This window comes from Arachis ipaensis, chromosome B07 (assembly GCF_000816755.2).
Source record: "Arachis ipaensis cultivar K30076 chromosome B07, Araip1.1, whole genome shotgun sequence".
NCBI classification, from domain to species: domain Eukaryota; kingdom Viridiplantae; phylum Streptophyta; class Magnoliopsida; order Fabales; family Fabaceae; genus Arachis; species Arachis ipaensis.
In genome coordinates this window covers 4109939-4125356 of record NC_029791.2, presented here as the reverse complement: position 1 = coordinate 4125356, position 15418 = coordinate 4109939, and the positions used below count along the sequence as shown (strand labels likewise).

At 36.8% G+C, this 15418-nt stretch overlaps 2 protein-coding genes across 5 annotated transcripts; both read left to right on the top strand.

Annotated features, from left to right (window-relative positions):
• Positions 7196–10920, top strand: LOC107609882 (protein JASON-like). Of its 4 annotated transcripts, XM_021107055.1 has the most exons (8): positions 7397–7493; positions 7731–7779; positions 7888–7961; positions 8591–8838; positions 9078–9233; positions 9466–10237; positions 10323–10405; positions 10531–10849. In XM_021107055.1, exons 6-8 carry the CDS (start codon positions 9512–9514, stop codon positions 10637–10639), a joined length of 918 nt encoding a protein of 305 aa, XP_020962714.1. In that variant the 5' UTR covers positions 7397–7493; positions 7731–7779; positions 7888–7961; positions 8591–8838; positions 9078–9233; positions 9466–9511; the 3' UTR covers positions 10640–10849. The 4 variants fall into 4 exon arrangements, with proteins under 4 accessions (XP_020962712.1, XP_020962713.1, XP_016167422.1 ...); XM_021107053.1 differs by lacking the exon at positions 7888–7961 and having other exon boundaries at positions 7196–7493; positions 10329–10405; positions 10531–10920; XM_016311936.2 differs by lacking the exon at positions 7888–7961 and having other exon boundaries at positions 7201–7493.
• LOC107609794 (glutathione S-transferase F9) lies at positions 11348–13664 on the top strand. Its single transcript, XM_016311822.2, has 3 exons — positions 11348–11583; positions 11725–11773; positions 12702–13664. Exons 1-3 carry the CDS (start codon positions 11440–11442, stop codon positions 13154–13156), a joined length of 648 nt encoding a protein of 215 aa, XP_016167308.1. The 5' UTR covers positions 11348–11439; the 3' UTR covers positions 13157–13664.

Sequence of the window (15418 nt, the reverse complement as noted above, 5' to 3'; positions counted from 1 at the left end):
AGATTTAGTTTACCACCAGATTTTTGGTCAAACCAATTTATTTAGTCTAATTTTGACAAAAATAACACAGTTTGATTGATTATATAAGTTAAAATTTAATTTTTAAAAAACGTCTTTAAAAAAAGACGTTTTAAACATCTTTATGTGAGTGGCTTCCATTACATATTGGCAAAGTTCTTGTTTTTGGACATTTAGGCGGAAGTTCTTTTTTTTTTTTTGGACTTGGCCATGGGCCAGAAGACTGACCCAGCCCACAACCCAGAACCCGAACCCGCCCAGGCCCAGAACCCTAAACCCAGAAACTGAATTCGCCCAGCTCTCCACCCTCACTGCCAGACTCTAACCTACAGAGACAATCTTCTTCCTCGAGATTGAGTCGTCTTCGCTCCGCCATTGTCATCGGATCTCTGTGTGGAGCTCGGAACCTTCATGCATGGCGCTGATCCTGTAATGGTTCCTCCTGGGCGGAGTCACCAGCTCCAGTTCGCATCTCATTCGCTGTTGGCGTTCTGTGGTTAGCCGGCGCGGAGTCCTTCCCTCGTTGTATCTCCCAGTGGTGTCGTTGGATTCTTCCTACAGATGTTGATCTCACATTCGTGGTGTCTCCGCTGCAGCCCCTATGCCGAGCGAGGTTCTACCCTGATAGAAATCTGGCCTCGTCCCCTCCACTAAGCATCTTCCTTATGTTGCTAGTGTCCCTGCTGGAGTCCTTCATCGGCCTATGCGAAGTCGTGGGTTGAAGCCGCCGTTTGCCCTGAGATGCATGGTTGTTCCAGGTTTCCGCTTCCACCCGCCCCGGTAATCCTTCATCACTTTGACCTTCTTGAAGGTTAGTTGAAACTGAAACTTGGTTGTCTTGAGTTTGATTGCGATGATTGTTCTGAAGATTAGCAAATCGTGCTTCTTTTTTGATTATGTTCCTGACCTGTACAGGCAGAGATACTAGCCACTGCCTTTGTAGCTGATTTCTTGCTGCCATCACTGCCAGTTGGTGAGCTAAGATGTTACCTTCGCGTGGAGTCCAAGTAGCTCCCACATCCGGTGCCTCTTCCAGCATTAGCAGAATGTCCCTGATGATTGCGTCTGGTTCAGCTAAGGGCATTCTTGCCTTGATCGCTTGAACCAGGGGTAAACAATCTAATTCGATTATACAGTTCCTTATCTGGAGATTTTTTGTGAGAATAATAGCTTCTCTATATGCTTGTGCTTCAACTGCTAAAACTGATATTGCCTTGAATTTTGATGTTATTCCTGTAATGATTTTTCCTTGCCAGTCCCTGATTACTGCTGCTGATGCTGCGATTCCTATTTCCCTGTGAAAGGCCGCGTCTATGTTCACTTTCACTTTGTTGCGAAGAGGAGGCCTCCAGATAATTCTTTTACTATCTCCATTCCTGCCTGCTATAGCTTTGTTATCTCTGTTTAAGTCCTTTTGTTGCAATAATGTGTTCTGCTGCAATCTGTTCTGAATGAATTATTGTCTGTTGTGGATTGAGTCTTTTCTGCTGGAATATGTGCTGATTCCTTGCTTTCCAAATGCACCAACAAACACATCTTAGATTGCACAAAACTTTGTCCTGTTCATTTCCTGCCACACTCTTGATTTTGTCAATTGTACTCATTAACCATTTTTCAAAAGATCCCACATTAAAAGCCGTAGGCACGATTTGAAGACTAGATCCAAACCACACCGCTCTAGTCCACGGGCATAATAGTAGCATATATTCAATAGTTTCCTCTTGTTCTTGGCATATGCTGCACATTGGTGTAGGAGCACTTTTACGCTGATGTAATTTCGCGTTCACTGGCAAAATTTCATGCACCACTTTCCATAAAAACATTCTAACCTTTTTCGGAACCGGTAACCTCCAAATCCTCTCCCATATCTCCTTCAAGTTCTGGCTTGTCGAAGCTTTGCCGAGCATTGTCTCTTCCCTTGTATCTTTCTCCTCCTTCGCTGCTTGGTATCCGGATCTGACTGAGTACTGTCCGTCGTTCCTATATGGCCAAAAAAAAGGATCCTTCTTGTTAATCAAATTGATAGGTATTCTGGTTATCAGCTCAAGCACATTACCATGAAAAATATCCCTAATTTTTTCTAAGTTCCAGCCCTCGCCCTCTCTTATTAGCTCGCTCACTCTTCTATGTTGAGTTTCTCCGACTCTGCTCAACTTTTCTGTTCCTACCACCCAATTATCTTCCCAAATATCTATTCCTGCTCTACTTCCTACACTCCACCTTCCCTTCCTTATGAGAAAATCTCTACCTTCCAAGATACTCTTCCATATCCATGATGCGTTCCTTCCTCTCCCCGCTTCCCATAGGCTGCAATTAGGATAGTAAATGGTCTTTAGAATCCGAGCCCATATTGCATCTTCCTCCTTTAGGAGTCTCCAAGCTTGCTTAGCCAAGAGAGCTGTGTTTTGGCATTCAAAATCCTTAAACCCCAAGCCTCTGTTCAATTTGCTTCTAGTCATTTTTGTCCAGCTCTTCCAATGAATGCTTCTTTCCTTGCCGTAGTTAGTCCACCAGAATCTCGCAATTGCTGATTCAATTTTTCTGTGAAAAGACTTAGGAAATTTGATGATGTTCATGGCATAGACCGGAATCGCCTGTATAACAGCTTTTATCAAAACCTTCTTTCCGGCTTGATTTAAAAGTTTCTCTTTCCATCATTGCATTTTATCTAGAATCTTTTCTTGTATCCACTCTAGCGCCTTGTTCTTGGATCTGCCCCATGTAGCTGGTAATCCTAGGTATCTTCCTGGCTCTTCCCACGATGCCATTCCGGTGATCTCTTCAATATTTACTCTCCTCTGAATCGATACCTGGCTTTCGAAGATCAGACCGGATTTTTCAGTATTTATTCTCTGTCATGATGCCTCTGTGTACTTGTTTATGATCTGAATTAGTTGGTAAATCTCCTCTTCTTACGCTCCTGCAAAAATGATACAATCATCAGCGAATAATAGATGAATTATGACCGGTGCAGTTGGAGCTAATCTTATTCCTGAAATGAGGTTATCCATCAACGCCCTTTCCATGAGTACAGTAAAACTTTCCGCTGCTAAGATAAAGAGATAGGGTGATAGAGGATCTCCCTGTCCGAGTCCCCTTTGAGGGTGGATCTTGGCTGGCAATTTTTCATTGATCTTAAATCTATAAGTGGCACTCTTAACGCAACTCATCATCAGTTTCACCCATTCTTTGCTGAAGCCGAACTTTTCCATAACCCTTTGCAAGAAATTCCATTCCAATCTGTCATAAGCCTTGTTCATGTCCAATTTGATGGCTATGTCATTGCTTCCATTATTTCCCTTTCCGTTTAATTTGTGAAAAACTTCCTGCACTACTACTATATTATCTTGTATTAGTCTGCCTTTTATAAAAGCGCTCTGAACCGGAGATATGATGACATCAAGAACTTTCCTTAACCTTCCAACCAAGACCTTCGTCACAATCTTATATATGAAATTACAACAGCTTATGGGTCTGAGATGATTCAGGCTTTCCGGTTGCCTCACTTTGGGAATCAAAACCACAATTGTTTCTCCTAAGTCCTCTGGTAATCTGCCTTCTTTAAAGATCTGCGTCACCACACCACACACTTCTTTACCCAGAATATCCCAATGCTTTTGGAAAAAAAGTCTGTTTAACCCGTCTGGTCCCGGGGCCTTTAAGCTTCCCATGCTAAAGACTGCGTCCTTAATTTCCTCATCTTTTATCTTTCCCATTAGATCATCATTCATCTCTCTCGTGACCCTCGTAGGTATATCTCTTATGCAGTCTTCCATGTTCCTATCCCCTTCCGAAGTAAACAGTTTGGTGAAATGTGTTTCTACTAGCCTCATTATGTCTCCTTCTCCCTGTATCCAATGTCCACCCTCATCTTTTAATTTGTCAATCCTATTCCTCATTCTTCTCTGTATGGTTATTGCATGAAAGAAGGCTGTGTTTTTGTCGCCCCATTTTAGCCATTTCAACCTTGATCTTTGCCCCAAGTATTTTTCTTCTTGTTTCCAAAGATCAGTTATCTGGTTCTTCAATTCTCTTTCTCTTATCTGATCTCTGTCTGTCATATCACCCTCCTGAATTTGATGTAGCTCTTTTTCCTTTTTTTTTCTATTTCTTTATCTGCTCTTTTGAACTTTCTCCTGCTCCACTCCGTCAATTCCCTTATGCATCTGCTCCTGTTTCTAGTAAATTGACTCCAACAGTTTCTGTTTCCTACATCCTGCTCCCAACTCCTCCTAACTACCTCTTCGCACTCCTCATACTCAGTCCAAAAGGCCTCAAACTTGAATTCTTTTTTTATCCGATCTCTCGGTTGTGTTTCCAAAATTAGGGCGCAATGGTCCGAACTTATGGCCAGAGCAACTCTAAGAATAACATTCTGATGTATATTCAGCCATTTCCAATTCACTAACACCCTATCTAGCCTTTCCCTAGTGACAAAGTTATTTCTTGGGTTGCTATACCAAGTGTACCTACTGCCTTTAAGATCAATATCCATTAAACGATTCTCATCTACAAACCTTCTAAAATTATTCAAATAAGTTCTTGGCTGTGGATGAAAGCCTACTTTTTCGTCTTGATTTAGGATATCATTGAAGTCCCCCAAAAACGCTTGAGGTTCTTCCCTGCTCCTATTACTTACCGTTAGCTCCTGCCAAAGTCTCCTTCGCTTTTGGAAAACTGGATTACCATACACAAAAACACCCTGCCATTTCATACCATTATTGATGTTAATACTAGCTTTAATATAATTATCACACCACTTATAAACATTGATATTAGTATTAGATTTTCATAACAAACATAGCCCACCGGACAGGTCCCGGGGTTCTACACAAAATAACTTATCAAAATTAAGCCTTCTTCTTATCCTATTCATTCTTTCTTGATTGGCCCTGGTTTCCATTAAAAACACTATAAGCGGCTTTACTTTTTTACAAAGATTATGCAACTCAGAAACTGTCGGGGCAGCCGCTATTCCCCGACAATTCCAGCTAATGATACTCATGGCTGAGGTTGGGGCTTGTTTAGACCGCCTCCTCAGCCATTTGTATTCCTATAATCTGACCAGAACCATGTTTAACTAATTTATACTCCCCTGTACCCTTAGTGTTGAAGCTGTTCTTTGTCTTCTTGGGTTCTCTATCCTCTTGATCCTCCTGCTCCTCCCTATAAGTTAGCATTGGAATTTGTTTAGTTTCTCGTTTTCTCTTCAAGTTCAGCTTGAATTTCAACTTTTTTGCTAGTCGCGTTTCCCAATCTGTCTGTGCTTCCGTTCCTTTCTCTTCATCCTCATCACTAGCTAACTCAACATAGTAGATATTCCCCCCTGGCTTGACTTGTTGATCCACACCTTTATGTTTTGCATTCTGTGCTTCCTCGGATGGACTTCTTAAAGCATTCTTCTCTTTTCCCCCTTCATTAGTTCTTGGTTTTCTTTTTCCTCTATTCTGGTTTCACACGCTTGTTTGTTCCACTTCCTTGCTAACATAAGCCTTTTTAATTCTTGGCCAATGGTTTCTTTTTCTTTATTTTTCGGGCCCATTTGCCACTCTCCTATTTTATAGCTGTTCACTTCTTCCCCTTCAGTTGTATATTTATTCAGCCCACTTCCTTCACCTTTCCTTGCTTGCTAGTATAAAGCCCCTGTTTTGGGCCCAATCTCCCTTGTTTGTCAATTTTCATATGATTTCTTAGCCTCATTCCTCCTTTCTTCTTTCTGGGCCTTTTGGATGTTGGCCCATTCATTCTTCCTCTCTCTTATCTCTTTAATTAGATTGCTGATTTTATAGGCTGCACCTAGGTCTTGTTGCGTATCCCCCTCTTCCTGAAAATCAGGGATTCTAGGTACTTCTTCTACTTGCTCTTCTGCATCTGCCATTTCTTCTTCTCTCCTCATTTGGTCTTTCCATACACTTTCCTCCCGGATTTTCTGCTGCGAGACTCTCTCTGCCATAAACCTACTCTCCTCAGAGCTCCGGTCTTCGCTACTCTATCTCTCAGGGTTCCTTTCTTCACGCGCCTGCTCTTCCCCATCCTGCCTCCATCCTCCTTGTTCTGAGGTGCCTCCTCCCATGGTTGGACCTGGTCGACCCTGGCTTACTCCCAGTCCCGGTGCATATTTCTTCTTGGTTGGATCCCAACATGCCATGGCTGTCGGATTCTTGCATGTTTTCTTCTCATGCCCTAGTATACCACAGTTGAAGCAATAGCTGTCTGGCAGCCTCTCATACTTGAAAAAAATCCACAAAGGTGGCAGATTCTCTCTATCTAACCAGAATCCTATAGGTAAAGCCTTAGTGATATTAATGCTCACCCTGATTCTCAGATAAGTTCTCCTCAGGACTCCATCTGTTTTTGGTTCTTCCGCTTCGACCAAAACTCCTAACATTTCTCCGATGAGAATACCTGTTTCTTTCTCCATGAAGTCATGTGGAATGCCATGCACTTGAATCCAGAATTCCATGTAGTCATGGTCAACTTCAAAAACTGACTCGCCCTCGGCCCTCCCTCCATAATCGGAGATTAACCATATTTTCTTTGACACTTCATGGTCCATTCTGCATGATTTGCAACCCTTTCTTCCTGTCTTTGAAGCTGAATAACATCTTCGTCCATCCAATGTCTGTAACTGCCACTCCTTGAAGGTTTCCCCACATTCCCAACAAAACATTCTTGTATGTTTTGAACTTTATCTCCTTGTCACTTATTACCTTGTCCACCATATTTAAGCAGTTTTTTTTATATCCCAGCTCTCCAAGCTTATTAAACTTTATGACTTTTCCTTCGATGTTGTTCATGATGAAAGATATTGAAGATTAAAAGTTGTGTGTTTGGTTTTGACGGTTCAAGAGAGGTAAGTATTATGTGAGAAAGTAGATTTGGTGCTAAAAATAAACTCCCTTTTTTGGAAAAGAACCCAAAATTCTCAGAAAACTCTCCTGTTGAGAGAAGAAGAGCTTCCTGAACAGAGCTGTGACAAAAGCCTGAGTCCTTGTAGAGTTTCGAGTTACGGGCGGAAGTTCAATGGTTGAAACAAAAGAACAATAACAGTTACAGCCTTGGGCCTAATCGTAAATTTGGGCCTTTATTTTGGGCCAATATAATAGCCCCAAAATATTTAAAAATAAATATCCGTAACGTTACAACACGATATTATTTTCTAATTTGGCATATTCTGTCATTAATTAATTAATTTCCCTCGCTCTTTAAAATTCAAAAAAACATCTGAACTCATCACGTTTCTTACACTGCTCTCTCATTTCACAGCTTTAACTCTGAAATTCGAAAGAAGAAGAAGAAGAAGAAGAAGATCCATGATATGCTGGTGTTTGGTTTGGTGAAGCGAGGGTTAGGGTTCTTGTTAAGGTTCATGGCTTAGGCTCAACAGAGCAGTGGGTTGCTTCTTCGCGTGTTTCAGGAACAACGATAACCATCGTTGCCGCACTCATCTGACCGCCAACTCTTCTAGTTCCACCGTAAATCTTCTTTTTCTTTTTTTATATCTTACTTTTAGTTTAATTTTTTCCCTTTCGGCTCTTAGCTCTCAAGAATCTCTCAAGAAATTCATTGTTATTGTGGAAACTCAGATTTAATCTTCTGATTGATGATTGAATCTCGGCTTTCTCAAATTGACGGATTTGAAATGGTGGAATTGAGCTGAATTTGCGTATTTTTTTATTTGTTCTAATTTGAAAATTGGTATTGATTTTCAGGATGTTCTGGTTTCTCGAAACAGCTATTCCTCTGTGTTTCAAGCTCAAGGTATTCCACTGTTGCTTTTTTCTCTTTGTTGTTACATTTTCTTAGTTTCTTATGTATATTTTTTTTTTCTAATTTCTTTTACTGATATTGTGATTCACATTTGAAAAGAGAGAGAAGATTGTGCAATCAATTGCGGTGATGTTGTGGGATTTCAGGGAGATGACCTGGGGCTTAAGGATGAGGTATGATCATTACTTCATAGTTTAGCATCACTGTAGCTGCTATTGTATATTTATTTATATATTAATTCAATTTTCTTAGATACTCAAGTCTATACCTGTTTCAGTTTCAAAACTTAGTTTCCCCTGAGTGGGGAATTGAGGGAAGCATAATTAATTTTCTAGAATAAAAATGAATCCGGTTGCGTGTCTGAGTTCTATTGGACAAGTGTATGTTGTGAATTTATAAACCCTGGGATATGTTTGAATTTATGGTATAAGGGAGTGAAGTGGTGGGAATGGAGTCTAAGGTGTGTTGCTAGTTTGATTTTTGAGATTAATGGAGAGAAGAGAATGGCTTGAAGTGTAAAATGGATTAGTCTGAGAATTTCTTAAACCTTAGTATTAGAACATACCAGGAACTAGTCAACTACAAGCAGCGTGTAATAACCTTAATTTGGGACCACTTTTGTTTGATCAACTTTATTCAAACTTCACTTTTTATAACTCATTGATCACTCCTTCAATTTTGTACTAACATTTTAAAGAATAGTGTATCATCATGATATACTGGTGCGCTGTCCGAATACATCCAAATTAAAAATTGTCTTAGTTTAGATGGGTTCTATTTAATTACCTATTCTCAATTGCAGGCCAAGTTTCTTAAAGCCTGCGGTACTTTACCAGGGACACCTGTTGAAATTCGGAAAACATCTGAGAAACTGAAAGTGTCACCCTCTCCCGATAAACATTCTGAGCCATCAAGGTTTCATTCTTGGCTTCCGAATGAGTCTGTTGAGAAACTTCAACTGGATTTTCGTTCAGTTAACCCCCCAACACCCTTAAAAATTTGCCAAGAATTGGGAGATAGTTCAGACTCTTTTGAGCACACACCAGACAGGTTATTCATATCTTTCAGATGTTGAATTTTATATATATATATATATATATAGTTTGTTTCATTGTTAGCATGTTACATTCTTATTCTGTTTACAACTTTCATTGTCAGTTCTAGACATTTGATGCCATTTTTGAAAGGTTATGGGTAGAAGCAATACACTTGGTTGTTCCTGATTTCTCATTTTTGAAGCATGCTCCTTCAAATTGGGCAAGAACCTGATTTCTTTTTGTTTTTCACAGATGTTTATCTGAGCCTTCAAGGTTTGATTCTTGGCTTCCCAACGAGTCTGTTGAGAAACTTCAACTGGATTTTCATTCTATTAAGCCCCTAACACCCATAAAAATTTGCCAAGAATTGGGAGACAGCAGAGACTCTTTTGAGCACACACCAAACAGGTTATTCATATCTTTCAGATGTTGAATTTTATATATATATATAGTTTGTTTTCGTTGTAGCATGTTACATTCTTACTTTATATACAGTTTTCAGTGTCATTTCTAGACATTTTGATGACATTTTTGAAAGGTTATGGGTAGATTTAATACACTTGGTTGTTCCTGATTTCTCATTTTTGAAGCATGCCCCGTCAAATTGGGCAAGAACCTGATTTCTTTTTGTTTTTCGCAGATGTTTATCTGATGCACGAGATAGTCACCATGAATCTCTTGAACATATGGAAGGAAATAAGACATGGAGCCTTCATACTGCAGATAGGGCTGAAAATAATCCAGCTCCAGATTCACCCACAGACACACAGAGGAAGTGCAAATCAGTCCGGTTTAAGTGTGATACGGGCTTATCATCCTGTGGAAGTTCATCTGATGATAGTCGTTTGAAGAAAAGCTGGTCACCAAATAACCAAAATGCGAATAAGCGATCACCTTATCCTACCCCATTGAAGTTATTTGATGAGATGCAAACCCCAGGAACGGTTTGTCCTGCAACACTGGAAGAGTTACCTAATGGCAGGGCTCGTGTTCGGTCCCAGTTTGTCTACCCCACTCACAAACCAGATGAGAATGTCTTCCAGCGTAAAATACTTGAGGAGAAAGATTTAAACTCTGAACAAGATTCAAGTGAGTTGAGAGATTCTGCCGAGCAAGCTCAAATTGCTACTCCTACCACGCAAAAAGGTTCAAACCAAGTTTTGAAGGAAAATGAATCTAAAGCAGAAGTAAGCTTGTCTAATTGGTTAAGGCCTGCCCCAATTGATCAGGAGAAGGGAAACAAGAGAGTGGAGTCTGCTTCTAGCCAGATCCCGCATTTTCGGAAAACTTCTGCTGACAGGCCTATCCTTGGTGTGGCTGCAGCTCACTTTGAAAACGAGGATTCGAATATTTGTCCTCCGAAGTGGTGGGATGGAAATGGCATACCAAATTCAACCACTAAATACAAAGAGGTATGGTTTTTGAACTGTAATCTTTATCTGGCATATGAAATTTTTGAATTTGGAAACTGTTTCTGATTGTGCTAACTGTGTCCAGGATCAGAAAGTGAAGTGGCATGCAACACCATTTGAAAAGAGATTGGAGAAGGCATTGACGGAGGAGACTTTTATCCCTCAAAGGTATCCCTAGTTAATAATCGTATTCAGTGCTGAACGTTAATATGCTTCTTTTTTATTAATAGAAGTATAAGAACCATCTGCTAGGCATGTGCATTTACTGAACTGAATTGTTACATGATTCACAGGAAGTTTGTTCCTGGAAAGCCAATGGATTTTGATGATATTGAAGAGAGTGATACCGCATTATCCCAGCTGCGATCTTCGACTAATCCAGAGTCAGTGGAGTCATTTTGATTTGTCCACTCATTGTATGGGGTGTTACATACATCGGAAATATTTCAAATTTATGGAGACTAAATCTCAGTACACATTCAATCTACTGATTGGATTACAACAATTTTAGAGCGCAACTGCGCAAGTGTATTATGTGTATGGAGAAAACTCCATTTACTAGTAAAAAAGTTGAACTGAGATTTGAATAAGTATGGTAGAAAGCTAATGTTTGATGAAATTTTTGGCAATGTTTCTTATGAAAATTAAACTGAGGCCAAATGAACGATTCATCTTCTCTGGAATTTTGATATGCATATTTAACTAAGAAAATAATTACTTTAATATTATCTCTGAGATCAGCATCACCATTCACCAAACTGAGATCCACCAAAAACCAAAAATTGCTAAAATAAAAAGAAGCATGACCCCATGGTGTATGTTCTCAGATTACCCAATAATAAAAAAAAGACAAATGTAAGGTTGGTGAGGTGGGGACAAGAATCCGCACCTTATATTATTTATAAATAATCATTTTAAAATAGTAAAATATAATATTTTTGTTATTCGTTTATTAATTAAAAATATGCTTATGAGTATTAATTAAAAAGATAAATCGTTTAGATATATTATTTTCTTGATTTCTACAGATCAACATGGTGGTGGAGTCCCATATAGACAACAACCTCTGTTTTGTTTGTTTCTTCATGACTTTGGTTGACTATTTCACATGTTATAAGAACTTAAAACAAGAGAACCAACCAAGAGTGTGTTCATCAAATAAACTTGAAGGGCTGTTTTCTTTCTTCAAGAGAAATCAAACCATGGTGGTGAAGTTGTACGGTCCCACTTGTGCTTCATCAAAGAGGGCTCTGGTTTGCTTGATTGAGAAGGAAGTTGAATTTGAGGTTGTCCCTGTTGATGTCAGCAAGGGTGAACACAAAGATCCTGAATTCCTCAAACTACAAGTTCAGTTCCTCTCTTTTTCAATCCTTTCCTTTCTCTCTTTTATTTTATTTAATATAATATTGAATATGTCTGTTTCATTCAATGTTATTTGATTTCCTTTCCTTCTAATTTAGTTTTCTTTGTTCACATAACCTGTGCAGCCCTTTGGAGTTGTTCCTGTCATTCAAGATGGAGATTACACCTTATATGGTTAGAACTCAATATTCACTCCATGTTCTTTCAAAAAAAAAAATTTTTTTTTGGATACTAAATATATATCTTATGTGGCAAGGAAACAGATCTTTGATTGATAATGAACAAAAACACCCTCAAACTTTTTATTTGATGAATCTTAAATTTTTATCAACCTTTTTAAGAGAGATAAATAAAGAATACATTATAATACTAGGTTTTGTTTTCAACGGTCTAAAAGGAATATTTACTTTCATCGATTAAATAATTTTCCTAGCCTCTTCACTAAGAATAAAAATTTATAAAATTCATAAATTATAATTTGACCCCTTAAATTTATATAAATTTTTTTATTTACAAAAAATTGCATGTTTATTTTTTTGGGATTAAGATTAATTATAATCTATGATGCACGGACACTACGACAGGGGACACGCCGACACGCGAATTTTAAAATCTTATAAGATACGGGGACACGCATACATATAAAATATAAATTATTTTTTAGATGAATCGTAATGATATTTTGATATTTTATTGATATTAAAATATAAATTAATTTTTGTAATTATTTTTAATATCTTATTTTAATTATATCAAGTATTTAAAATATTTTTTGTTTTAATAAATAATAATATATACTATATCTAAATTTATTTCAAGAATATATGTTAAGAATAAGACTGGATACGCTGACATGTGATGGTATTTAGGTGTGTCCAAGCGTGTCCGGAGAATAATTTTTTACTTTTTTTTAAGACACTGTTGAACACAGCTGACACGCGTGTCGGACGAGTGTTGGTGAGTATCGTGTCCGAAATGTGTCCGACACGTGGACACGACAACTTAACGAAGTGTCCGTGCTTGATAGATTATAATTAATTAGTGTTAGTCCTATAGTACTTCAATTAATATTTCAGCTACTAATATGCCTCTTTGTTGGCAGAATCTAGGGCTATAATGAGATATTATGCTGAAAAATACAAATGTCAAGGCACTGAATTGCTAGGTAAGACAATAGAAGAGAGGGGTATTGTGGAACAATGGGTTGAAGTTGAAGCAAATAATTTTGACCCATGGGCTTATAAATTGGCCATTCATGTTCTGTTTTCTTCAATAATTGGAATCACTCCTGATCCAAAGATCATTGAAGAGAGTGAAGCAAACTTAAGCAAAGTTTTGGACATTTATGAAGAGAGGCTTTCAAAGAGTAAGTATTTGGGTGGTGATTTCTTTAGCCTTGCTGATATTAGCCACCTTCCATTCATTGATTATATTGTCAACAATATGGGGAGAGAGTACTTGATCAAGGATAGGAAGAATGTTAGTGCATGGTGGGATGCTATAAGTAATAGACCTTCATGGAAGAAGGTTCTTGAGCTCTATAGAGCTTCGATCTAGTGGATCGTATCGCTTAAGGAGTGTTATCATTGCAAAAAAATGCTATGTGCATACAAAATATCAGTCACCATATGCATTTTACAATCTAATATGTGTTTTATTAGAATAGTTAATTTGGTGAGTGATTTTTGGTATAGACATATCATGATTGATCAATATCTATGTATGTGTTGTGATAGAATAAGATTAGTGAACTATCTTTAGAAATATGTAACATAGGCTGCGTTTATTTTCAGGAACAGAACACTAAGATAAGGATACGAAAACATAAAATCTATTTGATAGATGAAATATAAATAGAGATATTGTGTCAAAAAATATTGAATTAATGTATTTTGTGTCTATCCTCAAAGAAAGAACACAGAGACACAACTTATTTTTTATTTTTTCTTTCATTATTGAGTGAATATCCTACCCAACCCCTGACAATTATCTCAAAACGACAACAAGGTCCCCAAGAAAAAAAACACTAAATTCGGCCCTTGATCTTTTTTTTTGACTGATTAGTCAACATTGATTTTTTTTTGCCCAGGAGCTAATCAGTCCCATAAAAGTAAAGCTTAGGGGCCGAGTTGGGTATTTTTTTTTCAAGGACCTCGTTATCTTTTGAGGTAATTGTCATGGGCTCTTTTGGGTTTTTCTCTTCATTATTCTTCTATTAAATTTTCATAATTTATTTTAGTTTATCACCAAACAAAATACAAAAATACAAAATGTTATATCTTTTTGTGTCTTGTTCTCAGTGTCTTATCTTGTATTATTTTCAGAAACAAACACAACTATAGTGTTCCATTTTAGGATCACTCATTTTGAGGGGGGATAGAAGTTGATTATCCCTTTAATTTGGAACTACCTTCTCATTTGAAAGTCTTGTAGTGATTTCATGTTTTATCATCTTTGTTGATGCTACTTTTGCCATTTTAATATTTGATTTCATTAATAAATAAATAAATCACAGAATAACTTTTGTTTGAATTTTTTAAAATAGTAATTTGATTTCTAATCTTTAGATAAACTACACAATCACAAGCTGGATATAAAGATAGATTTTATCAAAATAATCTCTGAATTAAAGCAGAGAAAATAGGTGGTCAAATTCGATCTAATTCATCGTGAAGCTATATAACTCCGTGGATTTTGGTTGACTTATATGAAATATTTTAAAGTCAATTTGCGTTGGCTTTAATTTAATTAACATTTTCCATGCATGTATTATTCGAGTATAGGAAATCAATGAACCTTTTTTTTTATCAAAGATAGGAGACTCGAATCCGCAACCTCTTAATTGAGTATGAGGATACTATGTCATTTGAGCTATTATCATTTGATTAAGAAGAAAAAGGAAAGTAAAATAAAAAAGAAAGAGACCACTTTAATAAAAATACTTAAAATGTCTTTTTTTTAAAGACATTTACATGTGTCATGTTATTATTGGATATTTTTATTAAATCGGTTAATAATTTATTTTTTAATAAACCAGAATAAAATCGGTTTATTATAACAATAATAATAAACCCAATTGTCTGTATTATAATTATTAGACCCGATTTGATCCGATCGAATTACACAATTTAAATCGAATATCTAAAAAATTTTTATAAAAAGACAAATATATCCTTAACTTTTTATTTTACGAACATTTAAATTCCTAAAAATTTAAAAATAGAATTAAATTTCTAAAAAAAATTAGATTTATTGTTATTGTTATAAAAAAATCGATTTTATTCTAATTTGTTAAGAAATTAAAAAATAACCAGTTCATTAATACGTCCAATAATAATACGACACATAAACATCTTTAACAAAAGATATTCTACACGTCTTTATAAGAACATTCCCAAAAAAAAAAAAATACAACTTAGTCTCAGCTTAGCTTGGAGAAGTCACAAAGGTACGCAAGTATATGTATGCATGATGAATACGAGTCATCTACGATTCATTAATTAGCAAGTTTAATTTAGTAATGACTTAGGATGAATAAATTGAATCTATCCTTAATTTAATTTTCGGCAATTTTCACAATTATTATATCAAAATTAAATCCGTTTCTTCCAAAAAAAAAAAGGAACTTTCCTAGCTACTACTAGAACTTAGAAGATAAGGATGATTAATTGTTCATACATAATTACCTAGGTCAACATAAACTAAGGAACAAAATTAAATATGGTGCCAACTCATATAGCTAAAAAAAGAATCATAGGCAAGGAAATCACACGTATAATTTTCTCTTTAAGAATTTACACTTAGTAAATGATCTCTTAT

What these genes read in the sequence shown, in the direction of transcription:
- LOC107609882 (XM_016311936.2), top strand. Translation starts at nt 7,732, where the DNA reads ATGTTCTGGTTTCTCGAAACAGCTATTCCTCTGTGTTTCAAGCTCAAG. An exon ending in CTCTGTGTTTCAAGCTCAAG is followed by an intron (nt 7,780 to 8,590) that starts GTATTCCACTGT and finishes TCTCAATTGCAG; the next exon opens with GCCAAGTTTCTTAAAGCCTG. An exon ending in TTTGAGCACACACCAGACAG is followed by an intron (nt 8,839 to 9,077) that starts GTTATTCATATC and finishes TGTTTTTCACAG; the next exon opens with ATGTTTATCTGAGCCTTCAA.
- LOC107609794 (XM_016311822.2), top strand. Translation starts at nt 11,440, where the DNA reads ATGGTGGTGAAGTTGTACGGTCCCACTTGTGCTTCATCAAAGAGGGCT. An exon ending in CTGAATTCCTCAAACTACAA is followed by an intron (nt 11,584 to 11,724) that starts GTTCAGTTCCTC and finishes TAACCTGTGCAG; the next exon opens with CCCTTTGGAGTTGTTCCTGT. An exon ending in TGGAGATTACACCTTATATG is followed by an intron (nt 11,774 to 12,701) that starts GTTAGAACTCAA and finishes CTTTGTTGGCAG; the next exon opens with AATCTAGGGCTATAATGAGA.